Raw genomic sequence first — 22,397 nt, 5'->3', positions numbered from 1 at the left:
TAAAACACCTTCCAAAACGCGTTAACAAATGGAGCGTTTATGTTTTATTTTGGGTTGGTGAAAGAAAGGAATAGATAGAAATTGTTAGGTGATTGGGTGGAGGAGACGCTTTAACAATCAGAACATTTATCTTAAAATACCTTAAAAAACGCGTTAACAAACGGAACATTTATGTTTTATTTTGAGTCGGTGAAAGGAATAGATAGGAATTGTTGGTTGATTAGGTGGAGGAAAATGATGGTGGGATGGGCACGGAACATGCTCATTCAAAGTAGCCCCGGCTGGAAATTTTGAATAGTTGATTGCCAAAAAATGGTTTGCCGTTGACAGCTTCAAAAGCAAACAATAAGGGTGGGCCTTTGATGGCTGCCCCTTTCTCAATTTTTGGCCTGGTGTTTCTTCTATTATAAAGGACGCCTCAAAACCACATCAACTATATATTCATGACAAGAGCTTGAAGACAATAAATTTTTAAAATTATATTCCCGTGCAGTAAAATTGTCTTATTTTACTCATCTAAAAGCCTACTTGTACTTATCAATGGGAGCGGAGATAACCCAAGCCTCCTTTACTTAGATTGCTTGAATAGGTGAACTCTCAAGTCCCATTGCAAGAAATTTCCATGAAATAAACCCTTTTTTTGTTAAAAAAAAAGAAAAGAAAGACAAGGTCCATCACATAGTCTGCCATGAGTTCGCGACAACATTTGTTGGGTTGCCATTATTGAGGAGATACGTCATTATCACCTCCATCCCTTGTATACCATTAATATTTATATATAAGCTAAATGTTTTAGATTGTGTTGAGCGACAAACACATTTTCTTTTTGAAACGCTTAAATTAAGCCTTATAAGGTAATCGTTCGTTCAATTTGAGCCGTAGGGAATTTATTAAATCGAATCTATTAAACTGATATTTGTCTGTAGATCATGTGATTTTCGCATATATATTGTTAATAAAGCATGTAATTATTAGATATAATTTTTAAAAAATGAATAAAATAATAATCACAAATTCTATGTCAGAACGGAGGAAGTTTTTTTATTTATTTTTCTAACTTTATTTAGGGGACAAACTTGTGGAACAAAAATATACGACCATGATTGCTCGGGCCTACGGTAGTAGTTGTGGTGTGGTCCATGAAGAAGCAATAATGCGAACAGAGCCTGACGACAATGAGGCCTGGCCGTACTCCAACCAAGCCAAAATATGTATTGGAGGCAATTGGCAGCCTGGGCCTGGGCCTAATTTGAGGCCCAACGTATTCCCAGGAGGGGAATTAAGACCTAAATAACATTGAATTTAGGGACCTTGAGCTTGGTGTTGATTCGAGTTGAAATTAGACCCATTGAGATTATAACATGTGTTATTTGTATCGTGTTATGGGAGACGTCCGAATCTCAATGCGTCCGGGTCCTATTGAAAGATCCGGGTTGAAATATGATATAACCAAATAAAAACAAAGAAAATACGTGGAAGGATTAGACATAATAAATTAGTACTAATTAATAAAAACGTGTTAGGATTAACAACCAAACAAACACAACTCATAAATGTTGATGTGTGAGTCATACCCACCAAAGATGATAGACAAAAAAGGGAGTTAAAGTTGCACCACACATGGTACTTCTTATATTTCTCGTTCAAAATATTCATCAATGAAGAATCAAATAATTGACTCTTTTTTTTTTTTTAGGAGAAATATTTGTTTTCATTTTTTTTTTTATATGTTTTTTGTCCATCTTCCTAAAAGAGATGTGCAAATCCATCATTCGGTAGGATACACATGTGAGTCCCGCATATTCAATGATAAATTTGAAAAAATAAGAAAAGAAATGTGTAAGAGAATGACACTAAACACATCTTTTTTTTAGGCATTTAGTTAAAAATAGCAAATAACAAATATATAGTGTGTCCAGTGTGGCGTGTGTCACGTGTAAGTTAGTAACACATGCTTCTTCTTTTTTTATCGGACATGATTTGGCCTGCTGACCATGTCACTCATCACCGGTAGAAAGTCAAAAAAACAGAGGGAGTTATTTGAAAGAAAAAAAAAAAAGGGTAATTTTTTACTGGTTGGCGTAACGTGTTTTAAATGATTTATGATTATCATGCCAGTTACTTAAAAATATTAAGAGAAAATCACTTAAAATATATCACGTCAACTAGTATGAAATGAATATGATAAATCAGTGTAAATAATTACATTTCTCTTGAAAAAAAAAAAACACTTTTTACAAATTTGGTTTAAAAACATGTGTGTTGGGTTCAAAATCGTGGGGCCTATAACCATCAAAGGTTTGCATGAATAATCCAAGACCACAGGATCACCACTTTCTCTAAACAAATTAACTGAAAACTAGAAAAAAGTGATCCCAAATGTTTCTGCTGCGAATCTCAGGAATCCAAGAAATGAAAAATTGAAATACTACTTTTTTTCTACAGAATCCAATGACTTTCAACTCTTACCCAGAAAAACCACTCCACCATGGGATTTCTTCAACTTTCCCCACTGAAGTACGCTCCCTGGGGAGAATATAGCCGATGTGGTCCCTTTCCTAAGGCGCCGGCCTTCCCTACTGCAATCATTCCCCCCCTATCCACTCTCCATTCTCCACTAATGCCGCGTTTGCCTAATAATTCAAAATTTGCAAAACTAATTTTCAGCCATGGGTCGGCAAAAGTCTACCCTCCCTCTCTCTCCAACTTGTTAACCCGTGTCAATATGTAATAAAAAGATGTTAATTTTTTTTTTAATAGCTGATGTGAGAGTAATATTATAATTCAATCTTGTGTTACTCTTATGTCCCTCAAATGATGATGTGACTCTTAAAATCATCATTGAATTTGTAATTAATAATTATTAAATTTTTGATCAAATGATAATTTTAAAGGCGCCTCATTTTTTGAGGGACATAAAAGAAACTAATAGAATTACTTGCTCACGTAACTCAATCACAAACATACAACACGTATTAACTAATTGTACTTATATCATTACTCTTCGCAAATTAATCTTATAATCAACAATCAAAATCTTTTGCGAGTTTATGCCACAAAATTTTGATCGGTCGGACCCCATCAAGTGCACTTATGATACCGAAAAAAAAAAAAAAAAAAAAAAAACTTTTTTAATGTGTTAATTTATCAAAATTATTTTCATGTATTTTCACTCTCTCTCTCTCTATTTTGTTTACAATAATATGTATTCTCTTAAATTATTCTGTCAAAATACATGAAAATAATATAAATTTAAACTACAATTCTTCATGCCACTATAATTATAATTTCGGTGGGATTAGAGTGTGAAATCGTCTTTAAAATGTAATTAAGCGTTTAATAAAATTGCAGTTTGACTTTTATAATCGTGCAATCTTAAAACCGTCGTTTTTTTTCAAATGCAATCTAAAACCGAAGACTTTTCACTATTTTCGTTTAAAAATAATACATATGACTCATTTGATTCCATGTGGGTATTATTTGGAGGCAATATAATGGAAAAATTTTCAATAGATGTTGAAAGGAATATGATGCCATTTCTATTCACACCATAACACGACGAAAGAGCTCCCCTCCGCCCTAGTGGAAATATAATTCAACTGAGATTTAGTGGGTCCCAAGAACCCAAGCCGCCTCCTCCCCACCCTCGAACCGATCCAACGGCCCTGATTTATCTAATCGGGGGTCGCTTACACCGATCTACAACTAATTTGACTGGAGGGAATAAAATGTGTGACAAAAGTCATCCAAAGTTGATATATTTTTTTGCTGACGTGTCCCGCACTAGCACATGCGGTCCACGTCAAGAGGCACGTGACATCATCGGCTTAGGCAAGGCTTGGGCGGGGTATTTTAAAGAAAACATAAAAAATTGTGGTGATTTTGATCGGACGGCTGTGGTTAGATTCCTTACTTGGTTGGGTAGAGAATGAGTTGGCCATGCGCATTTTTTTTGCGGCGGGGCCCACGGGCCGACCCCACAAAGCCCACCCCCACCGCCCCACCCACTATCTCTAATCGCATGCCTTTCTTGGTGTGAGCGATGGTGCTTTTTGATGGGCCCCCACCCCGCCCGGAGAAGATGCCCCACATCTGACGGCTTCTGATCGCCGCCAATTCAGCCCTGCAGTGCAGATCCACCTTCCATTCTATATAGGATACTGCTAGATTCACTAATGATACACTAGGAGTATTTGTACTTCGTATGTTGCAATGGTGTACTCAAAAAACGATGCTTCTTCATAGTGGGGCCCGGGCTTAAAGTAGTCCCGACAAGACCCATTGGGCGGGTGACACTGTAGGTGGTCCAAGCCCAATCAAGCACCTGGGGAGTCCACCGTCTAGATATCGGTTAATTCCATGAGAGTTGGTTTACTTCCATAACACGAAATCTATGAAGTCTAGCATAGAGGTCTAACAACCCTACTCCAATTACTTCTTACATTTTTAGTAGAATATCGGTCAGCGCATTACACTTTGATACATGCGTCATTTTCTTACCTCCCTACAACAATAGTAAGTAGCATTTAATTTGATGTCAATGCCTCACCATAACCGACGGAAAGCAAAACATGACATAAGATGTAATTTGTCAAAGTTAATGACCAAACATTCATCTAGTTAAAAGCATTGCCTACTAATAGGGAGACACTAGGGCAAGAGTCAAGCCCAATGCAATGCAACTAGTGCACATGAATTTAAGAAAATAAGCTATTAAGACTTAAGAGGTATGAAGCGTCTATCACCACACAATAATCTTTTAAGTTTATTACTCTTATTTTCTAAAAGAATATTAACTTAAGCATCAGAGTATTATCCCGTTGGCTCACCAGATGAGATCACTCGTATCTATTTTTTTCTTATTGTAGGTTTCGTTAGCTTGGAGTAGGTTGTCCGATCAACTAATACGTCATGCCAGATTGAATAGAGTTCAAGTGATAATAAGAATATTAATAAATGTCTTGTATATATCGTAAGTAATTTCTCTTCAAGTCATTTTAAATTTTACTTTGTATTTTTACATGAAATTAACACTCAACACAAATTCTAAACACTTAAAACATTCACAACTACATTGATTTTTGAAATTTAATATCCAAATTTGAGTTTTGAGTTTGAAATTTAGGTCCAAATTTGATTTCGAAAATAATTGAAAGGATATATAAATTAATAACAATATTGATTAAGATGGATTTTTTTTTTTTTTAAAGATTAGTGATTTAGACGTAATGTCAAGTAAGTGTATTATGATCCTATCTTTAATTATGTGATAGCAAAGTTGTGGCGTGGTGGTTTTGGGAGGCAATCATAACATCATGGTCTATTCTAAATTGTCCGTACATGCTCTTAGTTTTTTTTTAATAATTTTTTTATGGACAAAATTTTCTTTTAAATTGGCTGAAGAAAAATTTCCTAGCTAACTCAGTCTATCAATCGAGATTCATCTTTAAAGCACATGATTCTTACATGCACATGAGAATCATGTGTTATTAAAATAGATATCAGTTTAATAAACTAAATTTGAAAAAAATTATTCGTCTCAACTTGGATTCAAACTAAAAATCCCTTAAATATGTTTGGCGTGTTATATCTAAACACTCATCAACTGTTATATATGTGAATGATTTTACAAACATGTATTAGAATTGAGTAGGCTACTGTGAATATCTGCTGTGAAAGTGTAGTGATATATTACGATATTTATGTCCCACATAAGTTAAATCTAATCTTAATAATATGTATATAAGCTCTTAAGCACCATTCTCTTACCATCAGATTTTCAAAGGTAAATAAATTTTGTATCATCAACTATTTCTCTCTTTTTGTTCTAAACGATCAAAATTATTTTCACTCCTCCATGTTTTATCAACACTTTTTCTAATTAAAAACAAAAACATTTCTCAGAATACATTAACAATTTTTTTTTTTTTTTTTTTTTTTTGTCGAGTTTGGGACATGATTGATTGAGTGAAGCAATAGATGCTCTCCACGTGGGCCTAATAATATTATAAGGGCCTGGGGAGAGCATGCGATTACGTATGCTAATGATATGAGAGCAATTTTGGTTTAGAAAGATACCCACGTGGGACCTCTATAATTGATGGATAGAGGGCCCCATTTTCATCAATCACGGCCATGATTACAATCTGAAACCGATCCTATCAGGACCGTTCAATCATTCTGCTTAAAAGACGTGACTGCATAGTGCACATGCGATGATGGATCAAGGACACCAGCTATAACCCCCCTCCAATTTGTGTACCCAAGTGATCACAAGTGACAAAAACGGCACTGCATGTGAGCATTGAGCGTCTGTTCCTTCTTGGATTTTGGAAGGACTACTTTCTCGTTTTTCTATTTAAGCATGATTATAGTAAAAATTACTAGTTGGAAATCAACACTAGGAGGAACTTCGATGACGAGAAACCGAATACGCTCATTCAAGTTCGATTGAATTTTGAAAGATGTATTTTGTTTGGTAATGACTATCTCCGAACCCCATAACCAAAAAGTTATTGTGCTAGCTCTACGGGTTTGGTTTGAATTCAATTTCGGTTAGAACTAAATCTTTTAAGATTAGAACATGCGTGTGTTTTGTAACCAAACACAAATGACGTGTGTTTCAATTTTGAAAAGTCCAACTCTAACAGGAACTGAACCCTAGCTATGAACTCAAACGGAGGGATGCCATTGAGTTGATTTGAGATAAATTTGGCATTAACTGCTTTTAATGGCGCTTTGGCAGTTCAAACAACTCTATCAAACAATCTTCCATTTTATAAACATGTTTGAGACAAAAAGCATTCCTTTTTAATAATAATGAAGAGAAGAGTTTGGATTATGTCGAGTGTCAATTGCAACTAGACACGTATACGGAACACATATCATATACAATCTTAACAGATCGATCGAGTCCGATCCAACTAAAACTGAACCCAAGCCAAAGCTGACGATCAAGTGATAGATGGCATATTTCACCTAGAGATGCAACCGGCCAGAATATCAGTACTATATTTACCTACGGTATATACAAATATAGGTCGGGTAGCTAGCAGTTGTTTTATGTGTTGTTTCTGTAGTTTAATATAAAGGGTTTTTGTCGTCAAGTTGTTTCACATTTTCAGCCCAGGAAGGTGTTGGGATATGCAAATTTTTCTTTTTCTGTTTTGGTGTTTCCCTTAGATGTGACTGGGAAAGAGACTCCTTTCTAATGTGGTGATTAGGATAAACACCCGTGAGCAAATTCGTGATTACAAAAGAGATTTGGGAGAGTTAATTAAGTTAATTAAAACATCATGTCTATGACTGTGACAATAACATTAACGTTGTTAATTATTCCCATCTGTTTTTCCAAAGAAGCTAGCAAGACCGACCTGCAGCTAATATATTATATGCTGCATGGCCACAACTATAGCTAGTGTGATAATTGATTGCTTGGCTGCCACCATTTGCTTTACAAAGCTGATGTTAAGGAGTCCCTTTTCATGATGAAAGATATACGTTTTGTCAATTCATGTTTGTGGGGGATTGGAAATTTGGTTGAGTCGAGTCATCTTCCATGCCACTCTCTTTATGCCTACGTTTTTTTATTTTTTATTTTTTATTTTTTAAATTTGTAACATGCATGTCTCTTTTTCATAAGACAAACTGTCTCGGTTTGTTAATGCTTTTTATATGATGTTTTTCTTTTTCTTTTTTACTTCATTTTTGTTTGAAAATGTATTTTGAGGTGACATAAAAGTAAAAGTATAATTTTGAATGTTTTAGGTTGTTTGTTAATGTTAGGTGTTATCAAACAAAAAAGTGTTTACGAGTATTAAGCCTTGCATTAGTTTATTTTAAGTGATTATAGGAGTTCCAATATATAACTACAACGTAATTAACGTTTTTTGAGTGATAGGGCAAATACTGCTAATACCTTATATATATATATATTTTGCATAGTACCTCTTATTGATATTATTAATTTTTTTAAAAAATTAATTAATTAATTAATGTATTTGTTAAGGACAAAATAATGGGTTGACGAATTCTGCTAATTATGAACATTAGTTCAAAAACATGCGGAAATTATGAACCTAAAAGCATGCTAATTTGTCCTTTCTCATGTCCACAACATGGCATGCAAATAAAGGTATATACCCATTAATTAGCCATTCCTCATATCCGTTGATGATGCATGGCCTATCTCATATATATATGATGCATGCATGGATGAATGAATTAAAGTTCAATTCCTTATCTTCAAATTAAAGCTGCTATATATAGCTAGCTTGCAGCAAAAGTTATTGACCATATGGTGAAAAATAATTTGGGCGATTTGTCACCCTCTTGCATTAATTTCTCACACCCTACTGGGCTCCCACTATGTCTATGAGTATAGCATAGCTATAATTTTGTGGATCCTGAGTCACTTTGCATGCCTCCATGCATAAAGGGTTTGTACTGATAGTCACATTATTGGAGTTTGGTTGTCTCAACTAAAGCATTTAAAGGATGAGAGCTATAGCCATAGCCATCTTTAGAGTTGTCTACCTTGCTAGCTAATTCCTTATATATAATGGAAAAAAATCTTTTCCTTTGTTAATATTTTTGTTTTTTTACCATTTTTTTTTTCAAAATAAAAATATAAACAAATAATTTAAATACAAAACAATACTTATATAAATATACAAAAACAATTTTCATATTTATGTCACGGTACAATACTTTTTTAAAATTAAAAACAAAAAATACCTCTCAAAATATATTAACAAACATAGAGTTACGAGTTCGTCTAATAATGCTCTTTAGGTTTTTTTTTTGCTTTTGTTTTTTTTTTTAAAAAAAAAAAATTAAAAAATAACTTCAAGCATAAAATACTCAAAAACACTTAAAACTATTTTTATCTTTATATTACGTCAAAACACTTTTTAAATTAAAAAACAAAAAGCACCACTCAAATATATGGTACTATGATTAGCTTACAAAATGACATAGCAAGCCACAATTTATAAGATGATTAACTAAAAAATCTCATTTGTTCGTTTAATTAGTTAGTAGTTAACTTGTACGTCTATTATACATTTTTAATCATTTAACTAATTATAGACTGTAATTTCAGTTTATAATTAAGAAAATTATTATAAAAGTTATAGCATCTTAAGCATTTTTTGACATAAAAAAATGTCACATGAACTGACGTGGCAATTTATAAGAGACTTACAATAAAAATTACAAAATAATAATTCTAAAATCCAATCTTCGAAGCATATTAATAGTAACCCATAAAGACATCATGCACTTAATTTACTATACTAAAACAAGTCAATTATTTTCTTCATACGATTTTTTTCGTCTTTTTGGTTTCGTTTTAATTCCAGGAACAAGTTAAATCAAAACACAGTTTCTGGAACCAAAGTGGACAAAAACCTCACAAATCTGGCTGCCTGAAAAAAAATTATGGAAGAAATCTGATCACTTTCCCTTTACTTTTCTGGTCAGAGAGGTTTTAAGCCACCACTACCACAAGATCAAAATGTACGTATATATATATCTACAGTCCCACCCACGAAATTTCATATATATATATATGAAATTTCGTGGGTGGGACTATATATATATATATATAAAAGATTATTAACAGATACTCCCACCCAGAACTGTGAATTAAAATATTCACAAATGAGAAGAATATAATTATATATAGTATTTCTCTGTGTCTCCCTCATATGTACACAGCACATAAAGCAAGGGTGAAGGGTGATACATACAAAGTACGTCCACCAGTCAGTCTAAACATTCCTTTTTCCTGCTTTTAAAACCAGTTTGAAGAAAAAGAGGTCATTTTACTCTCTTTGAAGACACCATTTTTGCATCAACCGCTTTCAGTTGCATCCATGGACACTCAATGGCCACAGGTAGCTAGACAGAGAGATCCATGATCACTTGGTCTTTGTGTTGTTGATTCTGTATGAGACTATGATGTTTTTTTTTTGTTTTTTGTTTTTTGTTTTTTTTTTTCTCTTTTTCTTTCTTTCTTTCTGGGTCTGGCTTTTCATTTAATTGTTTGTTTCTCTTGTTTATTGGGCACTTTTTGGGTAAAAAAGTATGATGGTGTTCATGGCTAGTGTGCCTAGTGCAAGTCCCCACCTAATTGGATTTAGTTCTTATCAGTTCTTCAAACATATTTCACTTTATCTTTCTCTTTTGCTTATATGATAAAGGAAAAGAAACCCTTTTTTTTTTCTTTTCTTTTCTTTTTAAGTCTAAAGGCAGCAGCTAACTTGTTTTGATCTTCTTTGTTTGATCTTGAAGAAGTTATGGTTGATTTCCTTTTGTGATTTGGCCTTTTTTTAGGAGATTGTGGTGAAACCAATAGAAGAGATAGTCACAAACACTTGTCCAAAGCCTGCAGCTTTAGAGAGGAAAGCAAGGCCTCAGAAAGAACAAGCTATAAACTGTCCAAGGTGCAATTCAACAAACACCAAATTCTGCTACTACAACAACTACAGCCTCACACAGCCAAGATATTTCTGCAAAACATGTAGAAGGTATTGGACTGAAGGTGGATCTCTCAGAAACATTCCTGTTGGGGGAGGCTCAAGGAAGAACAAGAGATCATCATCATCATCATCTTCTTCTTCTTCCTCTTCAAAAAAGCTTCCTGATCTTAAGATCCATGAGGGTACTCAAGATCTCAATTTGGCTTTCCCAGCCACTCAAGATTTCAGAAACAAGCAGAACCAAATTCCTGCTACTTCTTCTACAACTACAACTACTACTACCTCTACATCTCAGCTTTCAGCTTTGGAGCTTCTCACAGGGATAACCTCAAGGAATTTCAATTCTTTCATGCCTATGCCAGTTCCTGCAGATCCAACCACAGTTTACACATCTGGGTTTCCCTTGCAGGATTTCAAGCCATCCTTGAATTTCTCTCTGGATGGGCTAGGGAGTGGATATGGGAGTTTCCAGAGTGTTGTTCAAGAGAATAGTGGGAGGCTTTTATTTCCATTTGAAGATTTGAAACAAGTCTCAAGCACTACAAGCGGTATTGAGCAAAGCAAAGAGCAAGGAGATTCATCTGGGTATTGGACTGGAATGTTAGGTGGAGGATCATGGTAAAGAAGATGAAAGATAATCTGAGTTTATGTTTTTTTTTTTTTTTTTCCTTTTCTTTTTTCAATTATGGGTTTTTAGGCTGTGGGTTACTTGTTTGGATTTCTTCATAACTAACAGATCATAGGATACATGGGTTTCTTTCTCCTTTGGCTTTTTCTATTTTCCTTCTAATCATCTTGTTTACTCTTTGAGCATGGTGGGAATTTTGAAGCTTATTTTAGGTTGGCTTCACGAAAGGATGATATGATTTGAGATACTTTGTAAGGATAGAAGAAGAGATATCAAGACATGCCCAGAATTTTTTTAGGGTTAACAAGTAGAGAAGGGAAAATGCACCATGCCCTTTATTTCATGTAATTTCTTCAAGAGCACAAGGGCATATATATCTCACTATTGTGTGTCACATTAATTGGCTTGGGACAAAAAACAGAATGTATAATGTGCAAGTTTTTCATCCAAAAAATTATGTAAATTTGCAAGTCTGTAAGGAGGTTCTTGAATGAAAAAAGAAAAAAGAAAACAGCCTCTGTTTATATATATATATATATATATAGTACTTATAATTTTGCAGTGGTTGCTTTGCATTCTTTCCATATATCTTTATCTTCCTCTATATATATATATATATATATATTCTGCTTTCTTGCTGTCTGTAAACAGGCTTTAAAGTGTGATTAGCGCATAGATTCTTCATTCTTCCAATCATCGAAGCAAATCTCCATGGAAGATATTGAGTAGCCAGGTGAGAAATCTGATCCCTCCCACATGACATTCTAAACAACTCTGCAGAAAGCAGCTCAACCTTAACGTTAGTTTAGAACCACTAAACCTGCCTCAACCGAAAGCCTCACCTACTGATTTCTATATCTAAACAGTTTTGAAGACTCCCTCACATTGCCACCACCTTTACTATACGAAAGTCATTGCTTCCATGCCACAACTTCCCTTTCATTTTTTTTTTTCTTTTTCTCATTGAAATATTGAGAAAGATCTGACAAAGCCTTCTCTCTCTGGTCCTAGAAGGGACCCACAAACATTCCCCTTGGCAAGTGTGCTAAAGAATAATACACCCCACTAAGCTGATGATATCCATCCAGATCTAGACCATCCATTCTTTTATATATATATATATATATATATATATATATATATATATATAAACTACTTTATTTTGGTTCTTTGCTGTAAGCCACTAGGTGTGCATAATAACTAGCAAATGTTAGATGCATTTGGACACTGCAAACAAATGTGGAAGATTTTTTTATGAGACTCAATTGTTTTATTTGATTAGTGGGTTTTATAGGTGGTTTTTTTTTTGAATTCCTAGTATCTAGACAGCAAAATTGTTAAAAATCTCTATCAACCACTGATGATTTTCTATCATGGAAATGTTTTTCCTGTCAAATTTAGGGGGGTTTTGTTCATGTATGATGATGTTTTGATTCTACTTTGCTTTTGTCTATGAGATGTTAGGGAAACCAGAATATCCAGCCACCCAAACATTACTTTGGACAAAATATATATTCCTTGAGCACCAAGGGTGGTGCATAGGTTCAAAGTTTTTCTGACCACCTATAGCTATTAATGGGAAAGGGTAGCGGGAATGGGAACAAACTTGTGTTTGTTGCCTGGATGGATCATCTAAACATGACTTTGGGAATGATTCGAGGGTACCCTATAATTAGGGTGCTCGAATTATACTGTAATTCAAGTATCGGGGAGCTGTGGGTTGGGGCAACGAGACCTACGTACCAAAGACAAAGAGACCCCACAACCCTAAAAGTATGAAATTTCGATCCTGGCTTTGAGCAATTAAACTTGTTCGGTTTTGTAATTACCTAGCTGATCGAGAGCCTTTTATATATAGTATATCTTTTGAACATTTTAATAAAATTCTCATATTATGCTCATTCTCGCACCAAATTAAAAAAAAAAAGGTTCAAACTTATATATCTCTCATACCGTATTGAATAATTCATAGAGCCAAATGTTTCACGAATATTAATTCTATAATTTGGTCATTATAAATTAAACTGTCGCAAGTTTTTGTTGATTACAAAATGAAAATGTCATTTTCTTTAATGCATGCACATTACTTTTCTCACTCGTGGATAGAGGTTATGCTTTTCCAAATGAATCAGATCCCTATATATATATATATATATATGCCGGTTGCACTAGCTTTCATCTGTAACCGTTTATTTAATTCAAACAATCCGGACCCTAACAAATTAATATAGGAGAATGAAAAATAAAATAAAATGGGGTAGCCAACAAGATATAGTCAAGCCACTCCTTTGGTTATTAGGTTAGTTCGACCACTCTAAACTGGTCATTGGCCCCGTAACCAAAAGAGGTGATCCGACCAACCCCTCCAATGACAAACCAGTGGCTTGCACACCATTTTTGTGACTTGCAAGTTACGTGACGGTGAAAATATAATGATGATTTAAGAATAAATTATCATTATTTTTTGAATCTAATAATAATTTTTACTTACCGTCGGAGTATACGTTCCCGGATCTCAATCCCTTGGGACTCATGAGATCAATGGGTCCACTCTGATATTGTTACCGGACATGCAGTAGCTTGGAAGTGCTACCAAGCTACAAACAGAGAGAACATTCCACCACCGTCCAGAACTCTGTTGGTTGGCTTTTTTGGTAGGATGTGAATAGGTCGGTCCTATTGTGTAAGCTTTCCACTTTCCACATACTGGCAGGGTGCCTTTTTTTTTTTTTTTTTTTTTTTTAAGTTTGAAAAATGTTCTAACACAAAAGTGAAAATTATTTTAATATTTTTAAGATTCTTTTGTATTTTGATTGTTTGTGAGTGTTTTTATTTTTGAAAAAGAGTAAACAAAAGAAGAAGAAGAAAAAAAGAAAAAGAAAAAAACAAACAAACAAACATTTTCACCTTCCCCCATGAGCATTGTTCAACAAGAAAGCACAAGCAAACTTTTTTTTTCTCTTTTTTAGACAAACTAAAAGAGAGGTGTTAGCTTCAGGTGAAAACGATTTAAATAGCATGGCAATTAGCATCATCATCATAGTTCACCAATATTAGCTGGTATAGAGAGAAAATACAGTGGGACTATTTCTCCGGAAAGTGATGAACAGTGATATACGTAAAATTTTTGCTTCAATAAGGAAAAATATTACACCCTTTCCAGTCTCAACATCTGTACAGGGATATCAAATGGAATATCAAAATGATCATCCTAAGAACAGGAGTAAACCAAACTTGAGTGTCTTCACATTTCAGCATTGATTCCAAATATTCGGACCTTGTGCATATTTGGGAACTTTGCAACCACCAGCACAAACACTGCCAATGTGTTAAAAAGGAGCATCGGATGTTGATAGTCTGTTGTGTGTGAGGCTATCAAATACCTGCCAAATCAAACATATGGCAATAAAATCACCGTTCTTATTAAGGTTGTACTACTTTCAACAGCAATTTTTAAGTCTTGGACTGCTGAAATTGGCTCTCACGTCGAAAAAATTATGTCTTTCATAAGCTAGTAGAACATGTGATATACAAACAAATAAAGACTCTCTTAGAAGAGATAGTACCTTTTTACAATCGAGAAAAGCAACATATAATGAGAAAGCAAAGAACTGGCTATGGTCCCAGAATATCAACAATTTCTATCAATAATGAAATACAGAGTATTATATAGCAAAACATTCTCAAAACAGAGCCTTGCGGGAGGAGCTTTCTTTGCCTAGCAAATCAAGTAAATATGTCCCATAAAAAAGAGGATAAAGTAAAAAAGAGTAAATGGCACCAGAAGTTAGATCTTAACTGCACAGTAAAAAGAAGAGTTCAACAATGCCTTGTAGAGTTCCTACAACACATATCAACCCCCAACATTGATTAGCACTATATGAGAGCTTCAGATACTTATTCAGGTTCTTATTCCTGGTGTAAAAAGTCCTACTTCGAGGGGCTCAGAGGATATAGTCCGGGGTTTAAATTCAGAAAGGTTGCTGAGAGGGGCACAATAATCTGTGAAATCAGCAACCACCTCCTTAACCCCATCACACACCATGCACCAAAAGTGTTTTTTCAACTAATAAGGACATGAGACCATTGATGCTATAACTACAATACACATTTCTTCTGTTCACTTGATTAAGAAATGAACTTAATGAAATACTTACAGGACAACAGGTACAACAGTCAAAAACTTTCTGTTGCGAGTGAGCTGCTTGCCATTGTCTATCTGCTCCCACCAAGTCAACCTGTTGTAGATACCTTGGTCTTCAGCAAATGGTGTTCCCTTCTTCCAATGGAAGAAATGATAAGTAACCTGAATGAAGATAGAGAATCACCACGTGAAAACAGTAAAACTGATAACAGGAACAGGAAGGTTATAAGTATGCAAAGTGAAGAAGAACACGTTAATTCTTGTCTAGATCATTAGGCGGAATTATTTTAATATAATAACTAATTCAATCTCAAAAACATCATTTTCCTTTCCAACTAGATACTTGACTTGCAAACAGCATATTCTCAAGAAAACAAGCTTTCCAATAAAATTCAAGTCTTAGCAAAATCAACGGCGGTGAAAACTAAGTAGAGACCATTTATCTTCACTCCTCTAGATGATTTTCCAGAGGAAAAGAAACATCATTCTCAAAAGTCAAGAACATAGTGTTAAGTAAAAGAAGAAAGACAAAAGAAGAAAGAATTTCAGGCATCAGAAAAACAAACAAATCATACTATGTTGGTAAAGACAATGCAGCACCTTCCCGCACTCACTCCAGGCAGCACAAAAGAAGGCTAAACAACAAGAGATAATTCAGGAAAGATGCCAGAACAATAACAGTTAATGGCTACTCATTAAGTTGCTTTTTGCAGTTTATCCATACAGGATATGGAACATTTCCTTGCAAGGTTTTCAACTGCGACCAACTACTTACAGAAGTGCATGTTGATTCATCCACACAAAAACAAAGTTATTATCAAATTTACATATAGCACCATCTCATAATAGATTAAGAGCAAACGATTGATAAAATTGAGAGATGGATATGGTGAAAAAACAATCTCCATAGTCAAAATTAGACTATCTTATTAACATATTGATAACATGTTGATCAATATCTCACATCCATATGTTATAAAATTTGGGAAAAGAGCCTAGTTAGAGAGGTAAACGAGGACACAGCCCTAGATAAGACTGAGTGACAATAAAACGATCCATGTAGCCAATCCTAATCAGCTGGGGTTAAGGCTCAGTTGAGTTGAGAAAACTAAAGAGCCTAAGCAATCCAATCCAACAGTAGAAACTACACATATAATTCCTTAAACTACGAAGAACATGTCTGACACCCACCTCAGAATTAATAAGGGTATCTCCTAGCCTTTTTTTTTTTTTTTTATATAAGTAATGTTTATATATCAAAAGCACCGAGGGGCGCAACCTTAGTACACAGGGAGTATACAAGAAAAACGTCTAACTAGAAGAAGAGAAAAGAACAAGGAAATCAAGATAGCTAAGCACTAAGGGTGTGAGCCAAGCTGCTGTCTAAGTGTAAAAGGGTATCTCCTAGCCTATAAGCTATACCAATGCTCTTATTATCTAGAAACAACTTATATTATATTCCTAACCATTCTAGTCGCCCTAGAGCATACCATATACCCCATGCAGTCCCTAGCTAGAAAGGCAGTCACTTTTATCACATAACCTTTAGAATATTTCCATTTAGCATTTAAATTAACAATATTAGTGAAGAATGCCCAATTACTAATGTACTACTATTCATGCCAACAACATGTTGATCAATGATTCATATCTATAAGTTACTAAAATGAGGGAAAAGAGCCTAGTTAGAGAGGTAAACGAGGCCACAGCCCTAGATCAGACTGAGTGGCAACAAAAGAACCCATGTAGCAATCCTAATCAGTTGGGAATAAGGCTCAGTTGAGTTGAATTGAGAAAACTATAGAGCCTAAGCAATTCAATCCAAAAGTAGAAACTTGACATATAGTTCGTTAACCTACGAAGAAAAAGTCTTGACGCCCACCTTGGAATAATAAGGGTAACTCCCAGCTTATTACCCAGAAACAACTTATCATACTCCTAACCATTCTAGTCCCCTCCTTAAGAGCACACCATGCAGTCCCCACACAGTCCATTTTTAGCATTTAAATTAATAATATTGGTTTATGGTACTTTCACCCTTTGTAGCAAGGTGGACGGTGAGGTTGTGGGTTCAAATCCCACTGGGTGCTTTTTGTAATCCAATCAAATACACACACACACACACACACATATATTGCTGAAGCATGCCCAACACTAATGTACTACTATTGATGCCAACAACATGTTGATCAATGCCTCATATCCAACAGTTACTAAAATGAGGGAAAAGTCAGAGAGGTTAAACAAGGACATGTCGTCAGATAGGTCTGAGTGACATAAAAGGATCCACAAAGCTAATCCCAATTCCTTGGGATTATTAAGGCTTTAGTTGAGCTGAGTTAACATAACTAAAGCACCTAAGCAGCCAATTCAAAAGTAGAAAGCACACGTTCAACGCCCACCTTGGAATTAAAAAGGTAACTCCTAGCTTAAGCTATCCTAATTCTCCAATATTATACTCCTAACCATTCTAGTCATCCTAGAGCACACCATACACCCAAATTTTGGTCACTTTATACAACATAATTGTCAGAAAATTTCCATTTTTAGCATCCGAACTACCAATATTTGCGAAGAAAACCTAATTACCATTCGAATCAAGCATTCATGAAAGATATCCTCAATCGTATTATATATCTAGCAATCAACGAATTTTTTTTTCTTAATCAACCAGCTAAATCAAATCCTCCAAAACTAAACCCCAAGTCATGTAATTAAACAAAGCAACACAAAATCGAAATTCGGATCAAATATTGAGAAACAAAAGAGAGAGGGTTACGCAGAAATGGAGGAGGTGGACGATGGTCCAGGCCATGCCGGAGGAGCAGTTGAGGACGGAGAGTACGATGATCCACGAGAAGAAGAGGATGAGGATGTAGGTCGTCCACACGCCCGGGTACGTGAACCACTCGGTGTTCCGGTTCAGATCCGTCGGAGGCACCGCTTGGACGTACATGTTCTTTGGCCTTTCTCTCCCTCACAATACTCACAAATGACGGATTTATCCCGAAACCCGAAGATTTTTTTAGAATTGGCAGCCACGAGAGCTCGGGTCGTCGGGTCGTTGATGTCGCGCCGCGGAGGGAAATAGGGAGTGTGGTGACTTGGTGATGTTGGGGTTGGTTTTACCGGTTATTTGGAGGGTAGAGTTGGGATTTCGGTTAGTAGAGATGGGACACCTCCTTCGCAGGAGATGGACGGTCAAGATATAATCAGTAAGAAAACCACGCCGTGGGTGAATTAAACGCTAAACGCAAAAACAAATGCACGAAGATCACGCGAAAACTGTGATAATTTGGGTTTGCGTCTCAAGGAATACTTATAAAGCTATGCAGATAAAAGCGGAACTCGATTCATTTAATTAAATTGATCAAAATTTTTAATTTTAACTTATTAATTTTGTATTGGTTTTGTGCTTAAAAAATTTGAGTCGTGGCGATGTATGATTATACTAAAAGAAAGCAAAGAAACTTGCTTTTGGAAGAATAAATTTCTAGCTTCGTTATCATTGTATATATAGGAAGAAATGTTACAATTACAATCAAGTTTAACAACAATTATTAAACTTGATAGTAACTAAGAGAACTAATACAACTAAAGAACTTTATAAGAAGAGATAAACCTACGCTAAAGATAATTACAAGAGATAAAACTACTCTAAAGATAATTAAGAGAGATAATTACAAGAGTTATATTTGAATGCAACTATATCTAATTGAAGAGATTTGGTTGTACATATACGACTATATAAATCCATGATAACTCAACTCATTTAATTAAAAGAGTCGGGCCCTTCAACTCAAACTTACTAATTTTGTGTTGGTTTGTGTCTTTGTTTGCGAATAATTTCAAAAATTGACAATCATAAATGTCGTGAATCAGATTTGAGTCGTGTCGAGATATGAAGTTAATCATAATCTAACTTGTTTAATTAAACGGGTTAATTAGAATTAACACTTATAAATTTCACATTGATTAGTAAGTGATTCATGGACCGTGTTAAAAAATTACAAACCATACTTCTCGCTCCCAAGATTATGAGGAAATTGGAGGTTGAGCAAACGAGGGGCAGAATAAAAAAATTTGATATAGGAAGCCAAGATCATTCCATTTCGGATGTTACCCATAAATTCAATCCTCAAATTCCAAGCAACTACGTTCCTCTCAAGCATACCATCAAACACCTTCCTTGGATCCAAATGAATGAAAATTGAAATATTCTAATCAAAAAAAAAAAGAAAAAAAAGAAAAAAAAAAAGAAAAAGAGTCAAGTACACTATGATAAACAGGAATATATTTATCCATTGAACACGTATACATTAAGGGGGAGAGCCTTAATTGAAGTAGAAGCACATATTAGCAAGCCATAGACTAAAAAATACACAATCATAATCACTTACACATCTTATTTGTAATCGCATAATCATATTCCCATTTTTTATCATATGCATTTCCCGATTGTCGTCGCCGTTCAACAGAAGTGGCAGAAGCATGCCGGAATAATGAAATAAAAATATTCGCAATTCCCACTTAGCGCATGCGCTTCATTCTTGCGTCTTTCGCCACAGTTTTTGCAATCAGGAGAAAGTTTTTTCTTACAATTGTTATTTGTGTCATACAAAGAAATCATTAGAGAAAAAAAAATACTAATGCATTGAAATAATTATAATTTTTTTTAAAAAAAAAATTTATAAGCATTAGATTCCCACAAAATAGTCAAAACATTGCTAATCATTTAACATGCTTAGCGACAATATGATCCGATCTTTAATTAAATGTAAAACTACTTACCCGCGTTTACAAGGAGTATGAAGATAAAGAAAATAGCAAAGAAACAAACAAATTTGGCAACCTTAGCCATGTTTTTCCTTCTTCTACAAATTATGGATAGCAAATTGAGGGTATTTATGCTAGCTTTATTTTGTGCATAAGCTAGGGTTATTATTAATTAACTTGCTTTATTATTATATTGTTTTTAGAATTTGAGACCTTATGATTAAAATAAAGGGTATAGTTTTGCTTGTAATTTTCTTCTGTCTTTTCGAGTACTTCTAAGTTATCACAATTAGTCTATGGCTTAGAATTTGTGAAAGATTATCCAATTATATATATATGGTTCATAATATAGTTTAGCTTATGGGGGCAAATTCCTAGCTTATAAAGAAATTGATGTGGTAGAAGAAATGATTCTTTAATAGAATCATCTTTTATGTGACTTTAGAGCATCACTTGGATTCTGCTTTCTAGCATATTTGTCGCTTTTTTACTTTATGATTATTACCACGTCAACATTAAAATATATATATATTTTTTAAAAAAAATTCTTGGTTATTTATATATATTAATCTTTTGGTTCAATTCAATTCAACTGCAATTTGATCCAGGGTTTTTTTATTGCCTAAAATTTCACCAAGAAATTATTTATTTCAAAACCATCAATCCTTCCAAAGTTAACAATCATAATATCTAGGGAAATGCTAGGTGCTCTCCTAGTGTCCTCTTAGTCATATGTTGATATTATTTTTTAGGGTTAAATACAAAACAGGTACATGTGGTTTGCACCAAAATCAAATAGGCATCTGGGTTTTCAAAAATATCGCAAATGGTACCTGTGGTTTGCAAAAAAACTCACTCAGTACCTCTGTTAAAATTTTATTAGATTTTTTAACGGAATGCTACGTCACCCTTACACGTGGGCCTCACGTGGAGTGGTACCTAGATTTTTGGGTGCCATGTCATTAAAAAAAAAAAAAAACCCAAAATTAAAAAATGAAAAAAAAAAAAGAAAAAAAAAAGCAAGGACAGGGGTGGCTGAACCACCCCATAGGGAGTGGCCGGCCACCCCTAGACGGCCGGTCTGGGGCTGGCCGAACCACCCCCTTAGGCCAAGGGGGTGGCTGAATACCCCCTTAGGCCATGGGGGTGGTTCGGCCACCCCAGCATATTTCTTTCTTTTTTTTTTCTTTTTTTTTTGTTTAAATAATGATTATTATTATTATTTTAACTTGGGATGATCGAATTGCAATAATTTGAAAGTTTGGGAGAGTCATGTGTCACGTTTTAAACATTGTAGGTAAAAGTGCAAATGAGTGGATAGTTCAGAAGGGGTAAAATGTATTTTCCCCTAATAACTTTTTAGAAATATAGTTATCTAAAAAAATCTGACATACCTTATATATGCTCAACCAATCCAAGTCAGGAAAATAGTCTTGAGAGCCTAGAATCTAAGTCGTGAAGATAAAGCATAAACCACAAGTCTCAACTAAAATTAATGATAGCACATTACCAAGAGGAAAATACAAAATAATTCGGCAAGTCGTGTCAGCATGATGGTTGTTTGAAGGGGGTATCAAGATTGTAACACCGAAGATAACCACTCCATGATGCCGGTCTAGCTGTCCCAAGTTTCAAGCGAAAAATCTAGTCAAGGCCATAATCACTCCACGAAGACTTTACTAGCTCTTTTCTATTCGAATGGTTAGCAATTCAGGCTTAAAATGTAAGAGACTCCTTATAAAACTTATCTACCTCAGAAGGTGGTGGGATTGTTTGAGACTTGTTTAGATAAGTAGGCCCTATAGTACCTCTCTTATATTTACTGCATGAATTGCTAAAAATATGAACAACAAATTTAGTAAAAATCTCTATCTATGTACACTATAGGATGAAAACTACAATTGAAATTTCATTCCAAAAGAATAGGTGCATATCCTAGAAGGCCAATATTGGCCAATATTGCATGCTATTACCGGTTATTTGGAGAAGGGGGATTCGGTGCGTTCGTTTTGAGGGTAGAGTTGGGATTTCAACAAGTAGAGATGGGACACCTCCTTTGCAGGAGATGGACGGTCAAGATGTAATCAGTAAGAAAACGACGTTGTACGTGGGTGAATTAAACACTAAAGGTAAAAACAAATGCCTCTCACACCTTAGATCACGTGAAAATTGTGATAATTTGTGTTAGCGTCTCAAGTTTAGGTTTTGTCGGGTATAGTTATAAAGCTATTTAGATAAAGCTTAATTTGATTTATTTAATTAAATTGATCAAATTTATCAACTTTACCTTGTTAATTTCGTGTTAGATTTGCAAGTTGTGTAAAAAATTCGGGTCGTGTCGAGGTATAAGTATACGACTATAACT

At 34.6% G+C, this 22,397-nt stretch overlaps 2 protein-coding genes across 2 annotated transcripts; one reads left to right on the top strand and one right to left on the bottom strand.

Annotated features, from left to right (window-relative positions):
• Positions 1-9,659: 9,659 nt before the first annotated feature.
• LOC132175133 (Dof-type zinc finger DNA-binding family protein) lies at positions 9,660-11,455 on the top strand. Its single transcript, XM_059586971.2, has 2 exons — positions 9,660-9,899; positions 10,339-11,455. The coding sequence occupies exons 1-2, from the start codon at positions 9,879-9,881 to the stop codon at positions 11,104-11,106; spliced, it is 789 nt and encodes a 262-aa protein (XP_059442954.1). The 5' UTR covers positions 9,660-9,878; the 3' UTR covers positions 11,107-11,455.
• A 2,697-nt stretch (positions 11,456-14,152) lies between these two features.
• LOC132176614 (uncharacterized) lies at positions 14,153-18,367 on the bottom strand. The gene is made up of 3 exons (XM_059588872.2): positions 18,036-18,367; positions 15,270-15,418; positions 14,153-14,495 (listed from the first exon to the last, which is right to left on the bottom strand). The coding sequence occupies exons 1-3, from the start codon at positions 18,210-18,212 to the stop codon at positions 14,357-14,359; spliced, it is 465 nt and encodes a 154-aa protein (XP_059444855.2). The 5' UTR covers positions 18,213-18,367; the 3' UTR covers positions 14,153-14,356.
• Between the last annotated feature and the right edge of the window lie 4,030 nt (positions 18,368-22,397).

Source organism: Corylus avellana, chromosome 3 (assembly GCF_965113065.1).
Source record: "Corylus avellana chromosome 3, dhCorAvel1.hap1.2, whole genome shotgun sequence".
Classification (NCBI taxonomy): domain Eukaryota; kingdom Viridiplantae; phylum Streptophyta; class Magnoliopsida; order Fagales; family Betulaceae; genus Corylus; species Corylus avellana.
Note: the sequence above shows the minus strand (reverse complement) of the source record. Positions and strands in the feature narration are given on the sequence as shown.